Genomic DNA, 27,983 nt, shown 5'->3' with positions numbered 1-27,983 from the left:
AGTTGGCTCTCTGGACGAGTAATGATTAAGAGAGTTAAGGAAATCCTTATTATTATATATTATACCTAATCACCAATTTTTTAGATAGCCAATTTAAAATCATATTTCCAAGGTTATCCTCCAAAATGCACTTACTAGACTCACCACCTGCCTTTTGTCCTTCACTTCAGGGAACCTTATACCACCTTCCTTCTCTGAAGCTGATTCACACCAACCTAAGAATGTAACTTCTAGGCTGGAATGCTAACTACTCCAGATCCACCCCTCCTGTTTTCTTCACTAAAATTGGATCATTTCACTAAAAAGTAAGGCAGTTTAATACTTATTTAAAGCACATGAGAACACCACATGCTGAGACAATCTAAAAAAAAAAGGAGAGGGGCAACAGGGTTATATTAGTGCCCTAGCAGCTTAGGTTCACATTTTATACTTTTTCTCTTAATATATGATCCCAAACACATAAAAACCAGTATTTTAAACTCTTACTGAATATCTAACTCTTAAGAAGCATCTAATTTTATTTCTACAACTGGTATAGCAAAACCATAAATCAAAAAGTTACCTATCTCATAATTAAGCACCTTCTGACATACTTTGTGAAGCTAAAATATCAAAAACAAAGTAACTGTAACAACTCAGATTAGATTATGTTCCCAAAGTAATCCATTCAAAAGAAATGCAGAATCAGAATTAAATACAATTACATTTAAGAGAAAAGCTTAAGTTTAATACCTATGAAATGAAATGGCTAACATTTAAGAGAAATACTATAAAGTTAAGAAATAAGACAAAATGATATTTCTGCTATCAGAGCTTCAACAAGCACATTACTCATCAAACTCTCTACACTTCCATAACTTAACTTAATATCCATAGGGAAAATCTGCTTAACCATAAAGTCTCATCCAATTTCCCCCACGCAGTTTGATAAAATAATTTTTTGTTACCAGAGTTAACCAAGAACACCGTCCTTTTTCCATTTCTGTTGAAGTCTCCCCTGATCTGATAGGACAGCTCTTTCGTGAGTAGTACTGCAATAAACGTCTTCCCTGAGCCAGTGTTTAAACAGACTATGGTATTATGATCCAGAGCTGCTTCAAGCAGTTCAACCTAAAAACACAGTGGAAAAAAAGATTATACACTTCTTACCTAAGTACAAAATTTAGAAAATTGGATTTTGTTCTAATTCAGGAAATTTCATTTTTTCTAAAATCTTCCTCCAATAAATTTTCCAAAAAACATACTTTCCACATCTTTATATAAGAATAATAATCAGAGGCATTAAAATGCCTGTTATATATAGCTGTGCTGTGTAAACAGATGTTGAAATGGCATTTACAATTTCTTTAGGAGTTATTTTTGCACGGACAGAATACTTCTCTAGAATAATATGAATGCCCAAATTTACAGTAACCGTGGTTCCGCCGGTTCATGGTTGTTCGAACAAATCTCAATTCCCACCCAGCTCATGAGGACAGACACACCCAAATGGATATTAATGAAGAGTGAGGTTTCAGAGGAAAAAAAATAAGAAACTTCACGAATAAAACTAGCAAATCAATTACCTAGCAGATGTTAGAAAAGAAAAGGTCTATTAAGAACAAAAGTATTTGGAATGAGAAAATTAATCAGAAGAGGAAAGCTTGAAAAGGTAAATGAGTTTTATATAAGTTGTGTCAACTCTATGCTAATTTATTCCATTTTAGTGAAAATGCTCCAGTATTAGTGTTCTCATTAGTACCTGATATTTTCTTGGCGTGTAAATGTTATCATGAATTGCTTCTTGTTGCCATGGCAGTCCAAAGAAAGGACCCATTGGTGAGGAAGCAGGGGTCATGAGCTGCAGGCCTGCCATGCTGAGGGGTTGCAAAGCAGGGCTTTTCATTCATCCAGTGTTTCTTTCATTGCATTTTTGTTCTAGCACAGCTTACTACAAAAGGGAAAAAGAATACCATTACACAACCATGCAGGGTTAAAAACCAAAGAAAGTACAGAAACAAGAGAAACATCAGAATATCATTCCTATGGGCCTTTTCAAACTCTCCCTATAATTGTTTTAGCTTTTTCTTGATCTAAGAGGATCATTTTAAAAGTCAAGCATTCTATCCATTCAACCCAACAATTCTACACCTAGAAACTTATCTAAAAGAAGTAGACAGCTGCACAAAGATATAAGTACATGAATATTTATTGCATTATTACTTAAGAACAAGAAACAACTTTAAAGTGTATTAATAAAATTAGCTAAGTAAATTATGGTATAGCTATATAAGGGAATACTCTGAATCCATTAAGATAATACACATCTATATTTACTGACATAGAAATGTGTCCATAATATACCTTTAAAAGAAAACATGCATAGTATGATGTCTTTTTAAATATATATGTGTATACATAAAACACGTAAATATATACATCAACAGGTTTCAAACATTCTTTGCAAATTCTGTGACGCTATTATTGATAAAATAATGAGACAACATATGGAAGGCACTTACTGTGCCTGCACACAGGAGAGATTCAAATGCCTGCCAACATTCTGTCATTGCATCAAAAGACCATAAACATGGAAGGTCATTTTCCTCAAATGACAACCCATCACAACTGCACAGCTGATCGGCTCTTTATATATGTACCTCTAAAATTATACATATTCCAGATAAATTAAAACAAAGCACACCATTCTGTGAAATGGAAGTTTTCTCATGGTATTGAAGCACTCTTCCATATTTCATGTATTCTTTTTCAAAGATAAATTTGATAATGTAAAATGACAAAATAAAAACTGAGTCTTTAAAATTCCTAACCTGCAGATAGAGGGTTAGGGTTTCAAATCTCTATGTGAAAGTCCATCATCAGCTTTCCTGACACTCAGCAGAATTTACTTGCCCCGTAGAAGGGAATTTTCTGTCTTGTACTGCTTTGGAGTGTTCATTGTTATCACTCTATGAAACCAGAAAGAAAGAATCCCGCTCTTTGTTCCTTGACGACAAAAACTTTGAATCTCCTGACTTGTTAAATTTATAACCATGGTACAACACCGTGACTTAAGTTGTTGCATCTAATCCAACAACAAGTCTCAAGTGTAGAGTCTCTTTTATGCATAGGCGTAATACCAAATTCTGATTTCAGAGATTAATTCATTTGACAAGAATTCAATATCCAGCTAATACGAGTGTGACCTCAACTAAGTGGCACAGGAGCAAATGGCCGCAGGAGCCGAGGACCTTGGCAAGGCAGGCACGCCCGCAGCCAGACAGTACCACCATTCCATTATCCTCTCAGAAGATGGCAAGCCAAGTACCCCAGAGTACAACACAAAAGACTATCATGTTAGCATTTTCCCTGGATCAAACAGAACTATGTTCTTCATGAGAAATCATCTGCTCGTTTTCTACTGAACCAAAGCCCAACAGCCACTCCTCGCACTGCACACTTAGTGTCTACTTTTCTCAATTCCACAGGCCCACAGGATGCAAAGCCTCAGGCTCATAATTCAAGCTTCTTACTCAACACAGCTGCCAGGAACCTGAAGTGAAATCTATCTTACCTCCTTTCCTGAGATCCGACAGGTCACTCTGAAGGCCCACGGCTGAGGTCTGCAGGCACGTCCCCCTGGCTGCCACGCCTGCAACACCTCTACACTTCTCCTGCGTTTCCGTAGGCTGCTTACTGGTAGGCTATTTATCCTGAGGCCTGACTCCGCACTTTTCACCCAACCCAAATGCTAATCCAAGACCAACCAAAGACACGCTGGAAGGTGTTAGGAAGCAAGCCTAAGTCCTCGTGGTGGATGGGAATAAAAAAGGAAGGAGAAAAGACGGCAGCAACGTAAGTCCCAAACACGCCTTCCTCCACCTCCAGAAACCACATACGGCCAGGAACCAGCAGCACCCCCTCCTCCCTACCACTGTCACCATTTCTTCTCATAGAGATAACATTAGTAATAATAATAATTAACAACTTTGCAAGAAAAACAGTTTAAAAAATAAATGAGAGGAACGTTCTATTTTTTAAAAGGGGAGGGACTATATTCTTCAAAAATATCAATATCATAAAATAGAAAGACTAGGAAAATTTTCCAGATTAAAGACTATAGAGATGACAACTAAATGCAGTAACTGATCTCAGACTGCGTCCTACACTGCAGAACATGCATAAAGGACATTACGGAGTCCGCTGATACAACTGTAGACAACAGCATTGTTAAGTTCACTGAAGCTGATAACTGCACTATGGCTAACGTAAGAGAATATCCTTATGCTTAGGAAATATACAGTGAAGTATTTAGGAGTAAAGGGCCACGATGTATGCAACTTATTCTTAAATGGTTCAGAAAAAGAAACGACCTGTAGATACAGAGAGAGAGAGTATGTGCAACCGATAAAGCGAATGGGGCAAAGAGGAAAAGCACATATTCCTGTCCTATTCTTATTCTTGCAACTTTCCTGCAAGTTTGAAATTATTTCCCGATAAAGAGTTTTAAAAAGTAAATAAATAAATATGACCAAATAGACTAGGATTTCCTTGAGTATAGGAGCTGTATGTCTCACACATATTTGTATCACCCACTGTACCAAACCACGCCCTGGACATGGCAAACAAAACACTGCAGGTTTGTAGAATGAAAACAGTGTCCACATGAGTGACGTAAAAACCTTCAAACAGCTCCTATTTATGTTTCATAATTTATATCATGTTGCATATATTCACACAGAGACACAGACATACACACCTTTTTCTTTTACTGGCACACATGCTCCAAAGAACAAGATGTGTGTCATTCTTTGCAGCTCTTAAATTTCCTGGTACAATGTACCACATATACATTTAAATATTCGATGAAGTGAATCAGAGATTCACGAATGTCCGCACAATAACTAACGTAAAGAACAGAATCATTCAAAAAAAAAAAAAAATCAAAAGATATTTCTATTTGGTTTAGAAATTTACACCCACCCCATTCCTACTCACCCTGAAGGGGGAGTGCAGGAGAGGATTTGCAAGGAAATGGAGGAGAGCAATTTGATCCTCTCAATTATATTTTCCATACGGTCATAATATTTAAATTCATTTTCATTCATTTAGTATACAGTGGCTGGCACCAGTAATACACCTTCGATTTAGGGAAAGCAAATCCAAGATTAAAAAATTCAACACATAATCCAATAACGTGAAAACAGAAAAACCTATAATTTTGCCAATTTTTACTTTCTTTGGCATGTTTAAATAGATTTTTTTTTTCTTAACTTGGCCTTAAACAAAAGCTCTGAATCCCCGCTGGTAAGTAAAAGTTCTATAGTTTCACGGATTAACTGACCATGGTTAACTGCTTTAGCAGAGCCAGAGTAACTCCATGTGACTGTTGTTCAATCACAGATTTTAAATTTCTGGTCAAACAATTTACACTCATGAAATTGGTGAGGTTGTTTCATAGCTTCCATATATTACTCACTTAGAAATAACTTAGTAAAACACATGAATAAACTCTCTTCCTCTCTCCATATATGATAAATCACAGATTTACCGTTTTAATGTTTGAGATCTCTGTGTTGCTGTTGTCTGAACTGCATTTTGACATTGTGATAGCAGTTTTTTGGAAAATCACAGCATGCCCAAGCTTCTGCTCTAAAAATAAATGCAAAAATAGCGAAGTTTAAGATTCCTGTACTTAAACTGAATACAAACACATCTACAAGAGAGCCCTATTGATAAGAGGACTTGAATAAAGGCCATTATTTTGTATTAAATTTTAAACAAAGGACATTTGGGTTATTTTAGGATACTAAGTCTTACTCTAACACAAAGAACAAGAGAATGAACTGCAATAATAGCATGCCTAATTCCCAGAGATCTGGGGGAAAGAAAAAGTTAGAGAAAAGTTCAAGAAAAGATTTCAAAATGAATACAAGGAAATCAAACAAAGTAAATAAATTCTAAAGATAGCGACTAGGAAAATAAATAAATAAAAGCATAAGTATGTGTTATTTCCTAAATTCACATACACAGAAGAAATAAAGAAGGTCATCAGAAGAGGGACTTGGCTGAGAAATCCAAATCACTACTAATAAGTATTCAATACGTGTATGGACTCTACCAGCAATTCCAATTTCTCAAAATGAAATTAAAAACACCAACTCAAAGAACAGTTAAACCCACACTATAAACTCTGTTACAGGAACACAGTTCAATGATGTTAATGTTGTGGGGAAACTTAAATTTCGGGGTGCTTCTCCTAAAAAAGATTATAAATCAAAAATGAATGAAGCATAAAGTACTGAGATGAAAAGCTTAATTTAATTAACAAATGTTGATTTTATTAGATTTGACACCAGATTTCATTTATGCTCATTAACTTACTGCAATGCCTCTATTACCACAAGCTCAGAAGAACAAATGGGCAGTGGTCTTTTACTTATCTATGTCTAGTCTAATCATTTAAATGACATTCCTGTGGAGGTTAAACTTTCCCACTTCATACACAAATTTGTTTTGCTAATCAGTTAACAAAGCAGAATGGGGAGACCTTAACACTACTTTAGCATGTACATATTTACCTCAAAATGCTGATTCTAAGTTCTTTCAGTTTCCAAGTCTGTATTAATTCATACCCTAGGTAACCTAAAAGCAATCAGAGAGAATATTTTAGAACATAAAACTCATTTTAAAAAACCAACTTTAAGAAATTACCTACTTGACAAAATTTTCATATTTAACTTATCAAAATAAGATCTCTGAAAAAATAATCTATTGGGAGTCAAGAAAACAGCTTATGTCTGAAAGAGCTGCCCTTTAAATTAGTAGTTATTATGTTATAATACAAATGAAAAATTTTTTAAAGTGTCAGTACAATCCAATTAGATATAAGGGGAAATTCTTGGCACTAAATTATATTTTCCCCCAGTAAAATCTGGCTTTAAAAATACTTAAACACGATGGTCAGTCAGTATGGTGCTTTGCACGAGCTGTCTCCCTATCTCCTGGTATGTCGACTTGTTTTCTAAAGCTACCTCCTACTTTGACTCTTCATTCCATCCTGCACTGTCAGCTGGTAAGATGCAAACTCAACACCCCCGCACGGCCTGATGCACCACACTCTACATCATCTTCCTCTCTTTGCTGAGGAAGACTGGCCCTGAGCTGACACCTGTGCCAGTCTCCCTCTATTCTGTATGTGGGTCGCCGCCACAGCATGGCTGACGAGTGGTGTAGGTCCACGCTCGGGATGCGAACCCATGAACCTGGGCAGCTAAAGCAGAGCGTGTGAACTTAACCACTATGCCACCAGGCTGGCCCCTCTGCATCTTTTCTTAGCATATTCACCTCTTTTTTAGAAACACCATAACCAAAATAATAAACTGATAATCCTTTAAAATTTAATGCAACTCCACTATTACAAAATTATTGCTGCGTTATCCACATTATTTCCCTGGACAATTCTGTATACAGATACATTAGAAAGTTAACATGCCAATTGTTCATAATACAGAGCCAAGAGGTCAAGTTTTCTAATTTTAATTGATGACCACCACGATTTAAATTACGAACACGCAAACTTCTGTTGGATAGGCCCCCTTAAGATAACTCTGAAACAAAGGCAGGCCACTTACCAGACACTCAGTCAAGTTTTAGTATAAACCAACAAACTTAACCCACATTAGCATCTAAATCCAGTATAGGGCTGTGCTCTTTCAGACCAAGGTCTGCAACAAGAGGCCGCTAACTAACCCTTCTGGTCTGAAGTCTAGAGGTATCTAGAGCCTCCTTGGTCCGCATACTCAAAGTGGGTAACAGAAAACTTCCAACTTACTCGCTTTATTACAATGTGTCACAGATTCTGACACTACTAACTTTACAAACATTACTGTCCAGATTTCATCCCTCCTCTCAGGAAGCCCAAAATGCACAACTACCATAAAGTACCACAGTGCACAAAGGAAAAAAACACACAATATCAACAAAGTGACACTAAAACACTGTCAAAAGTACTTCTTCTGTAAGCTAACAGATAAAACTCATAAAGGTTTGAAGAGTTTTTAGTTCTGAGTAACAAATATGCTATGGAGACCCCAAGGCATTATTTTAACTCCAATCTCTAAGGGCACACTCAGCTATGGATACAAAGTAACAGGTTTATATGGTTGTTGGTATAAAGGCAAATGAAGAATAAGAGGCTTAATTCTTCCAATTGAAAATAAAGGGAAGAAACTCTTCCTCCTCCCTTTTCTTCAGAATTTCTTTCTCAATCCTTTTCAAATGTATGTGAATCTTTTTCAAAGGTAAATAAGCCTCTAGCCAGCCTCACCTCTCAGGAATGTTTCCTTAAGGACCTGTGAGCCATCTGAAATGTAATCGTCATGAAAGATAATGCCCCATCTCCCAGTTTCCTAGGAGGAGATGGGCCTAATTTGTCACCCGACTACAAATTGCAAAACCTACCTCCAGTCATAAATTACAAGAAAACTAGCAATTTTATCTTGAAAACATGGATGTAAAGTGTTGTAACACAACTATATGAAAGAGTAGGATTTCTTTCTGTCTTTGCGATCTCTTCTGTGAACAGCCTGTGGTGCACATCACATTCTGGTTTAATGCTTGCTCAAAAATAAAATCGTTTTCTTCCCGTCTACTCTTGTGGAGTTATTTTCTGGGTTGGAAGGAGATTTTTGTTGTTTTTCTTTTGTGGTTGTTGTTGAGGTGGCAGTGATTTATAACACTGTATAAATTTCAGGGGTACATCAGAGGAGATTTTGTTTTTAATTATATTTCCCCAACACTGCCTTTAAAAAAAAAAAAAAAGTCCAATTCTCAAATAGTATTCATGCCAAATAACAAAATTCCATTTCTCGGAACTTAAACACTAGAGAAATTCTAATGTATACTGCCCAACTATACTAGCGAGAGGAGTTTTAAGAAGGAAGATGGAGCTAAGAAGGCAAACATTTAGCTATGTTAACAAGGAATCTGCACATGGAAAGGATCCAAGATGTTTACAAACAACTCCCACCAACCTCCCTTTTCTAAATTAAAGTTAGAGGAGAGAGTCTCTGCTGTTTTAAGCTAACTTCATAAGCCAAGCTGATGCTCTCACCTCTGAACACTTTCAACTACACAGTCACTCCCTCCTCACAGAGGCCTTATGAGGCAAGAGGGGCACTGAGGAAGGCCAGGGGGGATGTAGAAAGCAAAGTCACTTTTTTTTAAGTATCTTTCATTTAAAATCATCTGAATGCCAGCAACGGGTCCACTGTCAGGAAGACCAAGGTTTATGAGACTCCACTAAGTTTCCCTACGGTTGTTTCCTTGCCTGTAAAATAGGAACACCTGACTATTATGAGAACTAAATAAGATCACACAGGTTAAGCTTGGTAGAGAAAAAGGGCTTTTAACACAGAAAATGCTCAATAAATGGTAGTTTTTAATAAACCACACTACCATCTCTATCTAGAACCATTCTCAAACATTCTTAAGACTTTAAGGAACTCAAAGAAAACCTAAAATGTTTTATTAATCGTAAGATTCAGTACAGAAAACTTAAAGTATGTATCCAAGATTTTATACAGTATTTTTAACCAGATGAACCTGAAAAACCACAAACTCCAAACTACCTAGTCATTATGAATTTACAGTAGGATCAAAACCAAACAAATTTAAATCATAAAATATGGTATGTAATGTGAAATAAAATTAAATAGCTTTGTGTCTAAGAGTTCTCTTTAAAAGCAAAAACAAAAAAATACTATATGCTACTTCGGTATGGCTCCACAGACATCACTGAAAATATTACTTCACTTAACTGTTTCTTAGGCAATGAAATGGTACACAGCTGGGCAGGAAATCATCATCAAACAGACAAGTTTCAAAAATGTAAAATATAAGGAAAAACAAAAAGATAGGAAATATCCAAAATATCCACAGTATATAAAATAAATATTTCAAAGATTCATCAACTACTATTTGGTGAATATAGATTATGAAAAGACTAAGGTCAAACCAAAGATTGAGAGACCAAAGAGAAAAGAAAAGGGATAATAATTTCAAGAATTTAAACACTGGTATCTTGAGCTAATACACAGCAAAAGAGAAATATTTCCATTTTTACTTTTGTCATATCTGTCATTATTAATTAGAAATCCTTGCATATTAATCTAGCCTACAATATTATCACAAACCTCACACAGAAATGCTCCCTTCAGCATTACCATTTATAATAGCAAAAAATGGCCCCCCCACCCCGTGCCCCACTATGTCTAACAATGAATGAGGGAATGGTTTGGTAAACCATGGTTCCTTTTACATGATGCAATTCAACTGAGCCATTAAAAATAATGACAGTTTATAATGAACAAAATGCTTATCTTATGGCATTCAAGGAAAAAAGCAGAACATTTTTATTTATAGTAAGATCGTGATTTTTGTCTTCAAGTTAAAACTAAAGAAAAGGGAGGGAGGGAGGGAAGGAGGAATGGAGGAAGAGAAAATTCACCCCAAAACTGAGGATGGGATTACTACCATGAGCAATTTCTTTTTCCTTAAAATTTTCCTGCATTTTAAAATTCCCCACAGTTTAAACACTTTATTACGTTTAGAATTGGAAAATAAACTTTCAAACTGAGGATGATTTATACGAAGACAACAGTTTAGAGATACATGATTCTGTTTAAGGTATCGAAAAAAAAAACTTCTCCCTTCTTAAGCCATTAAATGTGGTAAAATTTACCCTAGTTTCTATAACTTAAACCACAAATTCACTAGCTTTCTTTTCTTGCACTACTCTATGAACCAAACAAATTTCTGGGTTTCTCTAAATCTGTAACATAAACATATTATGTTTACATTTCAACGTAATTATGCCTAAAATTAGATTTGTCCAAAATTGCAGTTGAATACAGGTCAAATACCATGTTAACAAATTCCATCCATCAAAACCTCCATATAAAAAGTATCTTCTAGGCTGCCAGCCAATGGCCCATTTACTTGGAATACTTCTTAAAAAGACAACATTCCAACGTATCAAAATGGCACAGGCACCGCCCCTCCCCTTCAAGTTACCTACAATGACCCACCCTGCAGTTTTATTTCAAGACAGGTAAATCCTTAATACAGCACTAGCTTTCAAGGTGAGTTTTAAGGTTAAAATTTGATTCCAAGTTGCTGTACTTTACTCAATAAAACATGGTTCAACAAGTGCTAGAACTTGACTCAATTCATCACTACCTTCTGCCTATCTTTTACAGCAGGGAAGAACATCCACGAGGAAGAAAGGGCCACAATCTTTTATGTCAAGCTGTTTTAAGACAATACAGTGTGAACATTTTAACAGTAAAGAGAGGTCAGTCCTGAGACAGAATGAGCCTAAGCGACTGCCAAGTATGATGGATGTTTAATCAACGCTGAGTCAGGAGAGCCAACATATCAAAAGTTCCGGGCAAGAGGTGCAGCACGACATCACAGCTGTGTGCAACCACTCATGTCATCTGCCTTCCCTATAATTCCAGAACCAGGACGTCCCAATCTCTACAGATGAGCTTCTACTGCTGGGGCCCCTCCCCCACTCACCCACCCCAAACTTTCCCTAAAAGCCTGACGACTCTCCTCTCACCCCGCACACACGGACTATACCACCAAATCGGGGCCTAATTATATCTTCTGCTCCATATTAGATGTTATTGCTTGCTATGCCCCCCCAAAATTGTAAGATCTTTGAAAGGAAAGACACTGTCATACTTGACTTACATAGAATTTAAGGAAAGCTGGAAATATCCATAATATATTTTCATTAATTATTAATTATAATTCTATGGTGAGAATAAACCTTATTGCTCTAACAAATTAACATATATCTTTCTGTAAGTTGAATAAAAAATTCAATTCAGATACTTCCTACTTTCAAAAGACTTTAAACAATCCATATTATTTTAACAAGTTTAATGCCCCCATCCTTGTTCCCACACCCCACAAAAGTTCAGGGCTGACCTGAAAAAGCTGGAAAGGCATCAATTTGTACAATGATAATTTTGACATCATCCAACTATACCCATCCTCCTATCACAGTCCTCCTCCAGGAACTCCGACCTACAGGATCCTCTTCCACATTAATGCAGTCTGATCTGACACTAACCTTGAAAATGTTTCAGCAACAATTTAAAGTTCCAAAGTTACATAGTATAATTGGAAAAACCCAGATTCAAATAATACTTCTCATTAATTTTTCATTTTAGAAACTGTACTTTATTAAGTTTAAAATCCATATAAAACTCTATGCAATGTCAACTAATAATGTAGAAGGAATGACAGAAAAATCACCATTTTTAACCATCACATTAGTAATTGAGGCAAGAATCACTAATGAATGCTACAACTATTGGGTAAAGGTTATAAAAGAATACTTACATTGTCTCAAAGTATCTCTGCACAGATTACCTACTAATTCAGATGAAAATTGATATTTTTACACTGGAAAAGCCTGACAGATACCACCTTAACTCAAGTGACAAACATCACCAATACTGGGACAGACAGACAGAAAACATGTACCTCCTAATGAGAAAGAAATATCATGTATGTCAAAAGTGCAACAAAACCTGAATCTAATCGTGAGGAAACATGAGAACCAAACCTGAGATTCATTTTACAAAACAACGGGCTTGTGCTCTTCAAAAATGTCACTATCATAAAAGATAAAAGCTGAGAAATTATTCCAGACTAAAAGAGTAAAGAGACGTGACAACTAAATGCAGTGCACATCCCTGGACTGAGTCTTCTATCAGGGAAGGAAAACTGCGATAAAGGACATTACTGGGATGAAGGGGGATCAGAATACGCCACCCCGAAATATGCCACTTGGGCATAAGGACTGTCCTGAGCTGAAGGCAACAGAGAAACAACACAGGAGGCATTCAAGAGAATGTTCTTGTTCTTAGAAAACATATCTTGAATATTTAGCAATGAAGAGCCTAACACCTGTTACTACCAAAGGGTTCAGAAAAACAATAATGATATGCAGAGAGAGAGAGAGAGAATACAAATGTGGTAAAATGTTAATTACTGGTAAACGTAGGGAATTCTTTATACTGTTTCTACAACTGGTAAGTTTGAAAATATTTTAAAACAAAGTTAAAAACAAAACTCTACTAAACACTGATATATATGTTTGGCTATCAGTAGAACACAGAAAAATGGAACTTATCCAATTTCAGAGTAGTATAAAAAGTAATATTTAAGGTGGTTTTCCCCACTTAAACTTTTGTTTTACCTCCTGCCCCTTAAATTATTCATTCATGCATTCAACAAGTATTTATTAAGCAAGACATCTCGAGTGCAAATTTGTATTCTGGAGAAGGTGAGAAGTGGACTTGAGTTCAGTTTTGGAGAATGAGTAGTCATAAGTACTGGCAGGGTGGGGGTAGAGGACATCCTGGGGGAGAGGAGCCAGCAGGTGGAGAAGCACTTAAACAGAAAGAAGGCAGGTCACGCTGAGGAAACGACAAGCAGTGTGCTGGAGCGCTCATCCCACGGGAGGATGGTGCAACAACGCAAGTGGTGAGATAACCAGCAGCTGGATCATAAAGGGCCTTATAACAGAGCTCGACGGGGATTTGAACCTCATCCTGGGGGCTTCAAGCGAGATTCCAGCCTCTGCCTTTTTAGTCTCAGTGCACACCAAGAGTTCTCACCTAGTTAATCTCAGCCCAAGAACAACTCTCTGGCCAAGGCCCACAGTCAAGAACATCGGAACACAACGAAGAGTCTCCCAAACTTGAGTCTTGCCTTCAGAGAAGACGTTCCTTATCCTGGTTACAATCATTGCCTCTGCTCATAGTGGTTTGCCTGGAACTGTCCCTGTTTGTGCACTGGAAGTCCCTTGTCCTGGGAACCACCCATCCACCTACCCCAACTGTGGACAAATCAGGATGGTTGGTGACCCCATCTCTAGCTCCAGTTCTCTATACTTGACTGCCTACTGCACATTTCCACTCAAGAAATGTACACATTTCTTAAGATACTATTTCATACTTTACTACTTATTTTCATTGTCACTATCACTTAGAAACAATCCTTCAAAGAACAACAAAGAATATGTAATTATAATTCATTAGTCAAATTAATCCAAAGCGAATTTTGGCCAAAGATTAAAAATTCAGCTTCCAATCTAATTACAGATTTCACATACCAACAGCTTTTGAATATCATTAGTTTTCAGGGAACTAACTTTGTCCATATAAATCACACTTGTGCCTAAATTTTAAGAGTACAAAAAGCCTAATTTAAGTGGCATTAACCACTGCCTATTCTTCCATACACCACAACAAAGAGTATTCTTTATATTAAACCACTTAATGATCTCTTGAAAAGTTGTAATTTTTCCAAATGGAGCAAAGGTTTATCTGGTTATTTTTATTTTTAGTATCAATTATTTCTTAGGGGCCACCAAGGAAATACTTGAGATTAAGTGCACACACAATTTACCTAAATTAACATCTAAAGAAACAGAAAATTTGAAGAGGCCTATAGCTTTTAAAGAAACTTGATTATTAAAAATTGATTAGAAAACTCCAAGCCCAGATGGCTTCACTAGTGAATTCTTCTAAACATTTAAAGAATAACTCCAATCTTAAAAAGAAACTCTTCAGGAGGACAGAAATAAGAGGGAATACTTCCCAACTCTTTCCACGAGACCAGCATAAACTTGACACCAAAACCTGACAAGGACATTACAAGAAAGTAAAATTATAGACCTATCTCTCAAACAAAAAATGTAAAAATATTAAACAAAATATGAGCAAATAGAATCCAGGAATATATAAAAAGGATAATGCATCATGACCAGCTGTGGTTTATCATAGGAATGTAAGGATGGCTTAACATTAAAAACTCAACTGATTTATGAAGGCAGTATAAAGCTATAATAATTAAGGCAGTGTGGGTACTGGCACTAGAATAGACAATGCAACAGAACAGAACATGGAGAAAAAGACCCATACATATACGGTCACTCACTTAATGGCAAGAACAATACTATAGTACAGTAGGGAAAGGATGATCTTTTCAAACAAAAGCTAGGTTAATTATGTATCCAGATGGAAAAGTGAATCTTGACCCCTACTTCACATCATATACAAAAATCAGTGCCAGCTGGATTACAGATCGAAAGGTACAAAGTAAAACAATAAAGTTATTAGAAAAAAACATAGGAGAATACCTTCATGTCCCTGGAGAGAGCAAAACTTTCTTAAAACATAAATGCATTAATCATAAAAGGAAAAAATTGACAAACTGGACTACATTAAAATTAAGAACTTCTGTTTATTAAATGATCTGGTTAAGAGAGTGAATAAGCAAGCCAGAGTAGGAGATAGAGAAACAACTCCTACAAATTGGTAAGAAAAAGGCAGACAAGCAAACAGAGAGTGGGCAAAGGACTTCACAGCACAAGATATCAAAATGGTCACTAAACTTCATAAGCAATTAGAGTAACGCAAATTAAACCACAATGAGCTACAACCACACACCCATCAGAATAGCTAAAATGAAGCCGACAGACAATATCGAGTGTGGAGGAGAAAGCGGAGTTTAGAGAACTTTCATACACTGCTGGTAGAACTGTGAACTGGAAGTATCTGCTGAAGCTGAATATATACATACCCTATAACCCAAGTAATTCCATTGCTAAGTGTATACCCAACTGAAATATGTACATATATTCACGAAAAGACATGCACAAGAATGTTCAGAACTACACTATCTATAATCGTCAAAACTGAAAACGAGCCAAATGTCCATAACAGACAAGTAAATATCGACATATTCATACAATACTATAACTAGATGATGCAACAAGGAATAAATCTCACAAACTTAAAATGGTAAGTTAAAGAAACCCAACACAAAAGCTAACATAAAACCACACCACATGACTTCCATTAAAGTAAAAATAAGGAAAAGTAATTAAGTCAGTATGAAAAAGTAATTAAGTCAGTATGATGTGTACTTTTGGGGGGGGTGTAGTGCCTGGGAGAGGGCACTGAGAGGAGCTTATAAAATACTGGTCATATTTGTTCGTTGATGTGGGCACTAGTTACAGGTGTGTTCACTTCACGTATCCTTATAATTGATGCACTTTCCTACATATCAACTAAAATTGATTTCATTTAAAGTTTATTTTAAAAGAGAAGCAAACAATCTTTAATACAGTATGTAAAAATTCTTCATTTACCATGGTGAGCTTTTTGGTAAAACCCCCAGAATAAGAGGGGAAGGGATAATATTTACCCTTATTGAGCACTTAAATTCTATTATCTCGTTTAATCCTCAAAACAACATCAAGGCAAGTATTATCTCCATTTTACAGGGATCTGAAATAACTTACCCAAGGACAGTTGACTAATAAATGGGAGAAGTGGAATTCTACTTAAAATTTTGTCTTTTACTTCCACAACATACAATACACTATGGTCTCATGGGAGGTGTCTATTTACATCCATCTGCCAGTCAATATAAGTTGCATCTCGATGTGTTCCTTTTGATCTCCCTGGGGGGTTGAAAAAGAGTGGACCCAGAAGCAAACTGAATATTCTATTTTTAACTGAATCTGCATAAACACATATAAGTAAACACTGCTTTAATTGTAAAGCCTTAGCAACTGCAATCAGCCCTGTCCACTGGCATTTCTCTTGGCCTTTGTAGTCTGGAACATAGGACTCAATAAATAACAACCACTGACTACAGAGCTCACCGTCTTTCCCAGTATCTGTATTCCATTCAGCTGAAGACTAAACATGATTTACTGCTTGACACAAACACTACATAATGACTTCTCTCTCTAGTGAAAGGAAGAGTGCTACCTTAAGAGAGATTATCATCATAAAGGGGGCTCAAACATAGTGAAATAAACTAGATAAATTAATATTGCAGAAACTAGAGTGGACTGCGTAACTTTTTCCTCACTCAATACAGATAAGAGGTAAGCATTTTGCCAGAGCATTCGCTGCTGAGGCAAGACAGAGATTTCATATGTGTATATACCTATGTAAAAGTGCGTGTGTGTGTGTATGTGTATGCATGCTAAAGAAGCCTTAAGAAAATTATCGATTTCCCTACTCTTGGCCAAAGGATGGACCTAACTCATATGTAAAAAACTTTCCGGAATTCTCCTAATGTCCAGCAATGAAAAAGCTAGGGATTTACAAAGATTGAGTATGAAAACAATATTCTCCTTCAGAATTCTGTCATATGTTGATAGAAACTTTTTTTAACAAGTGTATCCCAAAAGGAAAGCATCCTTTGACAACACTTCATTTCACATATTTTATTGAAGAAGGGTTGGAAACTAAAGTCCATATATTACATAAGCAATAAAGAATTAATGACTCTTTTAAGATGGTAATAGTGTTTAGAAATTACAGCTTGCCTTGACTCCAGTTGAATTTACATACTGCATTTAAATGCCTAATTTAGGTTGTTCTATTATCTGTTCATATATTTTAATCAACAAAATTCTGCATTTTTCTTAAAACACTCAAAATTATGTTTGGTCTAAAATTAATAAATTACTTGAGTTTGTTACATGTAACAGGTACATATAAAGATTCAAGAATTGGGTTTTTTTTCTTTTTAACGTTAGCTGTACAATATACAAGACCCTGAAAGAAAGCTAGGTAATCTCAGCACAGTGTTACATACAAAACACAATCTTTTCAAATTAAAATACAAGAGCGCGTATGAGACACTTTTTCCTCATTAACAGTATCAGAGGCCTCTTAACGGGTCACTTGCTCTTCGTCATATTGATCAGATCGAAAGCTTTAAACAGTTCCTGTCAGATTCTTATTCATTAACAAATATTTACTAAGCTGTACTAGATGCACAGATAGAAGATGAAAAGACTCAGCTGTCTCTGAAAGATTCTGCCATTCACTCAAGGCACAATCCGACTTTACCTACTTGTCAAGCCTTATTTCCCAGGGTCTTCATCTTACATTTCCTGCTCAGAACATCTCACAATCCCATCATCTACTCTCCTGTGGTCACTGTATACAAATCTTAGTGCTCAACAATGCAGTCTCTTCTCCATGTCTCACATTTAGTTTAGAGTCTCAGCCTGAAATGGAGAAGTCCCTGAGTTATATGGGCACTTCAAAGATCACCGACTATAAGATCTCGTGGAGACCTGTAAATGTTATCATTTTAAAAGTGGGAAAATTAAAACAAAGTCTAGAAAGGCCAGGCTGACCTGCCCTTAACACACAGCTTGTTACTTAGAAGTAAAGCCAAATGAAAACCCAGGTTTCTTAACCACTCATTATTTTACACTGTTCACTGAATGCCACCAATCACATCTGCCTCCATTATCTGGAATGTTGTGGTTGTTCTTTTGTTAACCTATGACCTGAGCTTACATGTGCAGACATAGCCTAAATCAGCATCTATGGATGGGGTTCAGGAGGCATCCCTGTACCTCCTATAACTGTATATAAAAGTACGAGTATGTACATGTACATTTCTCTGGGGATAAGATTCATATCTTTCATCAAATCAGGAATCTCCAAAGAGTAAGAACCACTGGCCTACATCAAGTGCACATGACACACATTTAAACAGTGTGCACTGGTCTGAAACAGAGATTCAAGGACAATGCATTTATTTGTGCTTAATAGAAGAATAACGGTTATTTAGGGAAAGTTAGCAATATTTAAGGCACTATGACACTTGGTATCATTATTATAGAGACACAACTAAGACAGCTGAACAATCTGATCCAGTATACACATCCTCGATACAGAAAACTTGTCTGTGAAATATTACTCTCAAAGACTCTTTCCTTTCTCATCTTCCATTATAAAACTGGACATACATCTTAATATTTATAATTTGGGGGGAAAAAAAAATCACAACATAATCTAATCACATTAAGAACATAGCAAAATTTTCTCTAACGTACATATTTAAAGCAAAATAACATCAGCTAAATTTTTTCAAGTAGTAGTTACGTGCTAGAACTGGGCTAAGAGTTTAAGAAGCTCATTTTTTTCCTCGCAACCTCAAGAAGTAGACACTATTATTATGACCAGTTTACAGATGAGGAAGCTGACTCAGAGAGGGTGCCATACACCCTGTGTTCTTCAGCTATAAATTGGAGAAATGAGAATTTGAACCCTGGTCTCTCTGACAGCAAGGACTTGCTCTTACACATCCCTCTAATGCTGTAATAAAACATTAATATTTAATTTTGCAAAGTGGAAAAAGCTTAAAATACCACTGATCAGAACTACCCAGGAGCGACGGCTGTGCAGCAGGATGTGTGCAAGGAGGAGAGGCCGTTCAAATCTCTGGGTTCATCGTGTTAATCTTGTCCTCCAGGCTGTTACCAACAGAAGGAAGACAGAAATTCTGGAATCCCAAAATATCTCAGTGTACCGGCTAAGCTGACTGCCTTTTTTTTCCCTTCAGATAGGGTTACCGATCTAACTCCTTAATCACAGAACCTTTCTACATCACTGCAGAGATCAGTCTCTAAATTGAGATCCTTCTCTCATTATTTGAGTTCTTTAAGTACGTTATCTCTTAACTTGTGAACTGGTTTGCTGACATTTTCTAATGCCCAAAAGAATTTCCAAATGTGTTTTCAAAATCCCTACTTCACTGTACACACTGAGCTGTCACCTAAAAAAGAACCACCACCACAACTATCAGGGTTAGCCTGCTTCAACAATGAGAAAGCCTACAGTGGCAGTAAAACTCCCAACTCTTACAGCAACCTTCTTCTACAGAATGCTTAACACTCCTCTCGGCCCACAATGTTTCTACGCACCTAATCATATGTACCTCACAAATGGAGAACCAGGCAGCATGATCTGTCCAAAACCCGAACAGTAATGATCTTTTCAAAAGCCTTAATATACAAGCAATATTATTCTCCATAAAACTGTGTTAGTTTCTAGTACAGTAATGCATGGCATAAGGACGTTTCGGTCGACAACGGACCGCATATAAGACAGTGGCCCCATAAGATTAGCACCGTACAGCCTAGGTGTGTAGTGGGCTACGTAAGTACATTCGATGATGTTCGCACAACGACGAAATTACCTAACAATGCATTTCCCAGAACGTATCCCCATGAATAAGCTCTGCAGGACAGTACTGCAGAAAGTGCTATAAAGACAAACTACTTTATTCACTCAACAAACCTGAGCACCTTCTAGTGCCAGGCACTGTCCTGTTCCATCCTTACTATTCTATACACCTTAACACAGCCAAGACATCGAATGGCACTTTGAGCCTCAAAAGTCAAAACATTAAGGCCAAAATTGAAGACTTGCATGTATTATTTCTAATAACAGTCTTACTGGCATCCTCAGACAATGTTTCCTGGTGGCATCTTCTCAGCCACTTATTTAAAATGTACAGCAACTTTGCATACTGAAGCAGAACCAGCAATTCACTGACAATTTTAGATAAACAGGAAAGCCGTTTTGTACTCAGAATTTATTTCAACAAAGGCCTTCTTTCTTGACTGAAAACTTCAATTTCAGCAGCTGGACCTCAAAAATAATGCTCTTCTCTCTGTATTCATCCATCATGCATATACCACCGTACTCGAGTCCTACTTTCTAGACCAGCACATATTCCTAAGGATGGGCAGAGAGAATGTGGAAAACCCTGACAGCCTGTACCGACCAGAAAGGAGTGCATCTGTGAATGGACTCCTATCCAGCATCTGGCAAAAGCCTGAATGAGACAATTGGTATTTGACAGACGGCATATGAAAGATAAATTAACTAAATTCTAATAATTCAAGTCACCAGAACAATGTACACCTCTATTACTAAAGCTTTTCTATTATGCCTGAGGCTTTTATCCAGTTTCTCTAAAATGGCACGTGAAAAATGTTTCTCTATCACTGTAAAATGTAAAACATTTTCTCCACATATTGTTAATGTCATTTTATGTAAGAATTTAAACTCTTATTCTTCATACGAGAGAAAAGTCTGCTTCTCCTGATTAATTGGTATACTTCCTTTCATTCATCAATGCCAACTATAATTAGTCCTGTTTCCTCTCTTGCTTTGACTAATAAAATTTTTTTAAAAAAACCTTGAGTTACAGCAGATGCTGAGCTATCCTTCCCCAAGCTCCTCATCAAATTCCCTGCAGCTCCCTCCAGTCTACCCCTTAATCTTTACCTTTATTTTCACAGTCCTCTCAAACACCTATTCTATGAGCATCTCAAATCCTTTCTTGAAGTAGACAAATAATAAAACATCTGCATCCATTGGGCTTTTAGAATGAGCTAAACTCCTGAACATCCTAAAAGCAGAGCAGAAGGTAAACAGGATAAGCCACTTGGCTCCAACTCACTTTTTGCACAAGTTCAACGCGGACCTTACTGGTGCCTTCCTCAGCATGCAACAGAGCCAACACAGCTCCATGATGACCAACTGAACAAATCCAGTTATCTGAATATCTACCCGCCAAACACTAAGAGGAACTGAGATCATAAAAAAGAGCAAATCCTGGGCCTCAAGGAGATTAAGGTCTTTTATTGACACAGAGGAATTGTTTGTAGGAAAGTATAACTATCTGAAACAGCCCTGAAAAAACTCATATTGCAATAAATGCCGAGTCTAGTGTTTTGATGATCAAGAAACAATCTGACCACTTCTGGGTATATACCTAAAAGAAGTGAAAGCAGGGACTCAAACAGATATTTGTAAACCCATGTTCATAGCAGCTTTATTCACAATAGCCAAAAGGTAGAAGCAACCCAAGTGTCCATCGATGGACACACAGATAAGCAAAATGTGGTGTGCATATATACAAAACGAAGTATTATTCAACCTTAAAAAGAAAGGAAATTCTGACACATGCTACAACATGAACGAATCCTGAAGATGCTATGCTAAGTGAAACAAGCCAGTCACAAAAGGACAAATACTGTATGATTCCACTCATATGAGGTTCCAAGAGTAGTCAGATTCATAGAGACAGAAGTTAGAAGAGTGGTTAGGAGGCTGGGAGGAGGGTGGAATGGGGAGTTAGTGTTTAATGGATAGAGCTTCAGCTGAGGAAGATGAAAAAGATCTGCAGATGGATGGTGGTGATGGTTGCAAAACAATGTGAATGTATTTAGTGCCACAAACTGTACACTTAAAAAGGGTTAGAACAGTAAATTTTGTTATGTATATTTGACCACCAAAAAAAAAATCTGAATTATTCAGATAATCAGAGGTCCCCTGATCATTTAAGGGTAGACACTTTCATTTATTCAACAAGTGTTAGCTAAGGTCTGACCTATGTGTTATGCAGGTTTTCCCCTAAAATCCACGTGGAATAGCAATGCAATACAACACAAGGACTCTGAAATCAAACCATGATTCAATCCTGGCTCTGCCACTTCTAGAACCATAACTCGGGGCAACTATCTCCGAGTCCTAGTTTCCTTGCGTGTACAATAAGGACAGTGTTGAGTTTGTCTCAGGGTCACCATGAAGATTAAATGAGAATGGATATAGAGGCACCTGAAACATCCTGGCACATAATAAGCAGGCACTTATAAACGTTATCATTCTCTCCTTTGCCACAGTGATGACCACAGGAAGCTAAGGTCACAAGTGAGAGAATGTCTATGAAAAACCTACTTTCTCAAACGAAACAAGCATCTCCTGTGTCAGACAGTGGCAGGGAATAAATATCTCACTGCCATAAAAGTCATCCTTCCTAGAAGGCAGCACTACTCTAAAAGTACAACCCACCATGTAACACCACAACATCACTATCTAATAAGAATCGTGAGCCACATCAAAATAAATGCCTTCCAAAGCCAAGACAACAAAACTCAGCAACGGCAAAACCACCTCGTTATACAACTCACACACAGGGCCTCAGACCTAACACAGCAGACAACTGAACCCTTCAGTGATGAGATGATAGCATAAAAAGTAAAACAAGCCCTTACTAAAATAACTGCAGGAAAAGACAGTCTTTTCTCCCCAAATTAAATTCAACTAATACATCTTTACTTAAAATAGCATTTTGATGCCATGAATTAATCCATTAACCAAAATTACCAATTTAAATGTTTACAGCGACCCTATTAAAAGCAACCTTTTAGTATTTCTAATCTATAGACACTTTTATAAAATATGGCCTAAAATAAAGTTTCGAAACAATTATGTGTGTGTATATATAGCACATATGACACATAATATACACGTGCCACAGGTAGCTAGCTAGCTTTAAAGACACTCTGCAAAATAAACTGATTATTCTAGAACCTAGTTCCAAAGATATTAGTGATACTAAAATTACAATTTACTAGCAGCCTCATTCAAAATCCTGTACCATCATCCATCCTTCAATAAATTATTGGAGCTCTTGGTTAAGATGCGTATTTTTATTTAGAAAACTTAATGTTTACACCAACACATTTTCAACTTAACCTTTTGTTAAAGCATTTTTTTAAAAAATACTTTCCAAGTTTCTTAACTCCTAACTTCTGCCCTTTTCCCTTCACTGAGTGCGCTGCACTTGAAAAACAAGCGACACGAAGACAACTGAAAATCAAAACTGTCAAGATTCAGAAAATCCAAAGACAGAAGCATCTCAAAGACACAGACTTCAAAGTAACACTCTTGAATAAGATGAATGTTTTTAAACCGTGCAAGTCTAAGAACGCTTAGACTTATCTTGTGGGTCAGTAACGTGTCCCTTTAAGCACGACTTCCCCACAAAAGCACTGACCGAACACCATAGAGCCAGGAGTCCCCACTCATCTGTTTTTGCAAATCTTCAGGCTATTAAAGATGCATTAAGTGGTTTGTTAGCTCCGTGCTGCGGGCAAAGCCATCGGGGCAGCTCAGCTTTTCTAGACAATCTACAGAAATCCCACGGGCTAACTTAAAACATACACTGATTTCCTAAAGATTAAAAACCCTTAAGAAAGGCTCCTTGGGCAGGGTCCAGGCGTTTGGGTACAAAAACATCGGAGGGGAGGGGCGGAAAGATGGCCTCGGCCACCCGCCCCGTGGGACCCAGATCTGGTCACCTGCCAATAAACACGAACAATCCTCCGCGGGCGGGCCCCGAAGCTCGCGCTTTCCTGCCAGCACCGACAGCCCGGCTTCCTTCCCTCCCAGCCCTCTCCAAGGGGTCCGCGGAGACCCAGCGGAGCGGCCCCCAGCAGGGCAGGGCCCGAGGATGCTCCAGGTGCCGCTGCGCACTCCGCACCTCTCGGTGCGCCACCCGACCCGTCAGAGCCCCGCTCTCCACGGGCTGCGGGCGAGCGGGGAGGACAGGCTCCAGTCCGCGTGCCCACCCGCTGCCCGGGCGAGCGCACGGGGTCCCTCCACAGCGCCCACCCAGAGGGCCGCCGCGGTCGGGGAGGCGCGGAGCCCGGCGGGGGCCCCGACCCCGCAGGCCGCGCCGCCCGGGACCAGGCGAGGCCGCGCATCGGCCCGCGCCGGTGTCCCCCGCGGGCCAGGCCGGAGCGCGGGCCCAGCGCGCCCATGCGGGCCTCGGCGTGGAGGCGGGCGCCGGGCCGGGCGGCGCCGCTCCCCGCCCCGACACAAAGCGGCTCCGCGGGAGCCCGCCTCACCTGCAGCACGGGGCGCCGCGGGCCTTCGAGAACCATCGGACCCCGCTCCGGCGCGCGCGTCACAGCCCAGGCCTCCCGGTGCCGCCCGGCGCCGCCGCCGCCGCCGCCATTTCCTCCCGCTCGCCGTCGCCGCGTCCCCGCTGTCAGGTTACTCCATTCACCTGGGCCTGGAGCCGCCTGCGCCGCGCCGCGACCCCTCCCGCTGGCGCCTGCGGAGACTGCGCAGCGCCCGGCTCGCCCGCAGCCCGCGCACGGCCCGCGGCAACGGCGCACCGCCGCTTGGAGAATCCCACCGGCGCCCGCGCCGCCCCGCCGCGCCCCCACGCTCCGCTCGCCCGCGCCGGCATGAGAGCGGGCCTGTGATTGGACGCGGCGCGGCGGTGAAAGGTTAACCCCGGCCCCCCAGCCACTCAGGAGCCGGGAGACAGCGGACGCGGGCGGCGGAGGCCCAGGCGGCGTTTGCGGCCCAGCGCCGGGGCTGGAGCCGGCCGCCCACCGCCCGCCGCCTCTGCAGCCCCCAGGCCCCGCGCGCTGAGGCGGCGGACGCTCGCAGGCTGGCAGAACCTCCTGGCTCTCGGCATTCGCCCGCCTCCATTGTTGCCCGTCTGGCACCCACCGCCCCCTAAACGTGGCCCTGCCCCCCGGCGGTGATTGTTCTCCCGCGGGCTGCGCGCCCCTTTTGCCACTCCCCCCTTCACTTTGTCAAGACCTTCCCGCTTGCCTGCTCTTCCCCCGCGTTAGTGGTGCAGGGCCCTCCGCAACTGGGGAGACGACAAACCCCACCCCACTCCCACCCCGGAACAGGGATAACCAGAAAACGAGATGGGGACAGCGGCCCCGTTTATGTAAATCGTTCATTTGCTGGGGTCGCAACCGTGTACCATACCTTGTAGCTGTGAATTAAAACCTGGAGGTCAATTAGGTGACTAGCTTAAAGAAAGTCCTGTTAGTTTATCCCAAAATGCAGGCAGCTCTGCCAGAGGACTCAGTGATACACTGGTTTACTGCAGAGGAGGGATGGTACCAGCAACCACACTTCTGCTAGTAAGAGTTAGCTCTTGGCACCTACTCCCCAGACTGTCTGGGGCTGCGCGGTTCCATACAGTGGTTACTAGCCCCGTGTGCCTACTGAGCACTAAAAATATGGGTAGTGCTAATTGAGACGTGCTAGTTGGAGCTCAGATGTATGTGTTCTTTACCAAAAGAGAATGTAAGACATCTCACTAATAACTTCTTATATTGATTACATGTGGAAGTGATGTTTTTGATATATTGGGATAAATCTAGTTTCGTTTTTTTTAATGTGAGTAATAGAAAAATGTTAATGTCTTAGGTGGCTAGCGTGAATTGACCAGGGTAGTGTAAGCCTGTGATCTTTATGTGGAGCCTGTGAGGTAGGTGCTGTGATTGCCCCCTGTTTTAACAGATGAAGAAAATTAATAACCTCCATCAGGTAAGCAGCTACTAAGTGAATCACTGAGATTTGAACCCGGGTAGTCTGGCTTCAGGGCTGATGTATTCAGTCACTGCAGTGATCAAATTTTAATCATATATTTACTGTAAATTGGTCAGATAGAAGTTTCACCTAAACATAGAATGTTCATGGGCAAAATTAGGAAGTAGTCAGAATGCTCTTGGCAGACCTCTGTAAAAATAATGTTTCTTGTATGTCAAGCACTGTGGGCAGTAGACCTCCCCAGTCATATGCGTAAAGGCTTTTGGGAGATAATCCTTTATGAGAAGGATGGCATCTCAAGGCGGGGGTAGGCACCACGGTCCACTAGCAGTGGAAATTTGTGGGCAGGTAAAACTTGCATCCCCTCCTGCAGTTGCCTCAGTCTGTCAAGATCAGCTGGGTTTCTCCATCAGCAGGTTTGTCTGATTTTCATCAATTTTTTTAATTTTTGAAATAAGTGGTACAACAACTCGATTAAAACATGGGCAGAGGATCTGAACAGAGATTCTTCCAAAGAAGATATACAGATGGCAAACAGGCGAATGAAAAGATGTTCAACATCACTAATTATTAGGGAAATGCAAATCAAAACCACAGTGAGGTATCACCTCATGCCCATCAGAATGGCTAGAAGACAAGAAATAACAAGTGTTGGAGAGGATGTGGAAAAAAGGGAACCCTCATAGACTGCTGGTGGGAATGTAAACTGGTGCAGCCACTATGGAAAACAGTAAGCAGATTCCTCAAAAAATTAAAAATAGAGCTACAATATGATCCAGCTATTCCACTTCTAGGTATTTATCCAGTGAACACAAAAACACTAATTTGAAAAGATGTATGCACCCCTATGTTGATTGCAGCATTATTTGCAATAGCCAAGACTTGGAAACAACCTAAGTGCCCATTGACAGATGAATGGATAAAGTTGATGTGGTATACATACACAATGGAATACTATTTGGCCATAAAGAAAGATGAAATCTTGCCATTTAAAACAACATGGATGGACCTTGAGGGTATTATGCAAAGTGAAATAAGTGAGATGGAGAAAGCCAAATGCCATATGATTTCACTCATATGTGGCAGAAGAAAAAACAACAACAGACAGACAAACACATAGATAAAGAGAATGGATTGGTGGTCACCAGAGGGGAAGGGGGGTGAGGGGAGGGCAAAAGGGGTAAAGGGGCACATTTGTATGGTGACAGATGGCAACTAGACATTTGGTGGTGAACACGATGTAGTCTATACAGAAGTCGAAATATAATGATGTACACCTGAAATTATATAATGTCATAAACCTATGTTACCTCAATAAAAAAATTAAGTAGTACATACATATGGTGTATCCATCAGAAAGCATAAAAAGGTATACAGTAAAAAGAATATCTCCCCCATACCTGTCCCCATGCCTCAAACAGGTAACCATTGTTTCTTGCTCCTTCTTCTAAAGAACTTTTTTATGCATATACAAGCCAAGACGTTCCTCATTTACAAAAGTGATAGTGTGCCATACACGTATACTATACCTTGCTTTTTTTACTTAATATATCAAAAAGATATGTCTACAGCAATATATACAGAGCTCCTTGCTATTTTATTCAATCCCCATAACATTTTGTGTGTGTGTGTGTGTGAGGAAGATCAGGCCTGAGCTAACATTCCATGCCAATCCTCCTCTTTTTGCTGAGGAAGACCGGCTCTGAGCTAACATCTATTGCCAATCCTCCTCCTTTTTTTTCCCCAAAGCCCCAATAGATAGTTGTATGTCATAGTTGCACATTCTTCTAGTTGCTGTATGTGGGGCGCTGCCTCAGCATGGCTGGAGAAGCAGTGTGTCGGTGCGCGCCCGGGATCCGAACCCAGGCCGCCAGTAGTGGAGCGTGCACACTTAACTGCTAAGCCACGGGGCCAGCCCCCCAATCCCCATAA

General features: G+C 39.3%; 1 protein-coding gene across 6 annotated transcripts in view; it reads right to left on the bottom strand.

Moving 5' to 3' along the window:
* Positions 1-24,832, bottom strand: part of DICER1 (dicer 1, ribonuclease III) — a 68,496-nt gene extending 43,664 nt beyond the window's left edge. The window contains exons 1-6 of one of the 6 annotated variants that reach the window (XM_087447986.1): positions 24,757-24,777; positions 6,561-6,624; positions 5,531-5,631; positions 4,978-5,119; positions 1,742-1,930; positions 948-1,110 (exon numbers count right to left, since the gene is read on the bottom strand). In XM_087447986.1, coding sequence (XP_087304112.1) covers positions 948-1,110; positions 1,742-1,885 — 307 coding nt within the window. In that variant the 5' untranslated portion in view covers positions 1,886-1,930; positions 4,978-5,119; positions 5,531-5,631; positions 6,561-6,624; positions 24,757-24,777. Of the gene's footprint in view, positions 1-947; positions 1,111-1,741; positions 1,931-2,810; positions 3,069-3,553; positions 3,786-4,977; positions 5,120-5,530; positions 5,632-6,560; positions 6,625-24,595 lie in introns of those variants that run through there. The other 5 variants (XM_087447985.1, XM_087447989.1, XM_087447988.1 and 2 more) reach the window with 5 other exon arrangements.
* Positions 24,833-27,983: the final 3,151 nt, after the last annotated feature.

The sequence above is a fragment of the Ceratotherium simum genome, chromosome 24, assembly GCF_057802395.1.
Source record: "Ceratotherium simum simum isolate JZ-2026a chromosome 24, ASM5780239v1, whole genome shotgun sequence".
Taxonomy (NCBI): Eukaryota; Metazoa; Chordata; class Mammalia; order Perissodactyla; family Rhinocerotidae; genus Ceratotherium; species Ceratotherium simum.
Note: the sequence above shows the minus strand (reverse complement) of the source record. Positions and strands in the feature narration are given on the sequence as shown.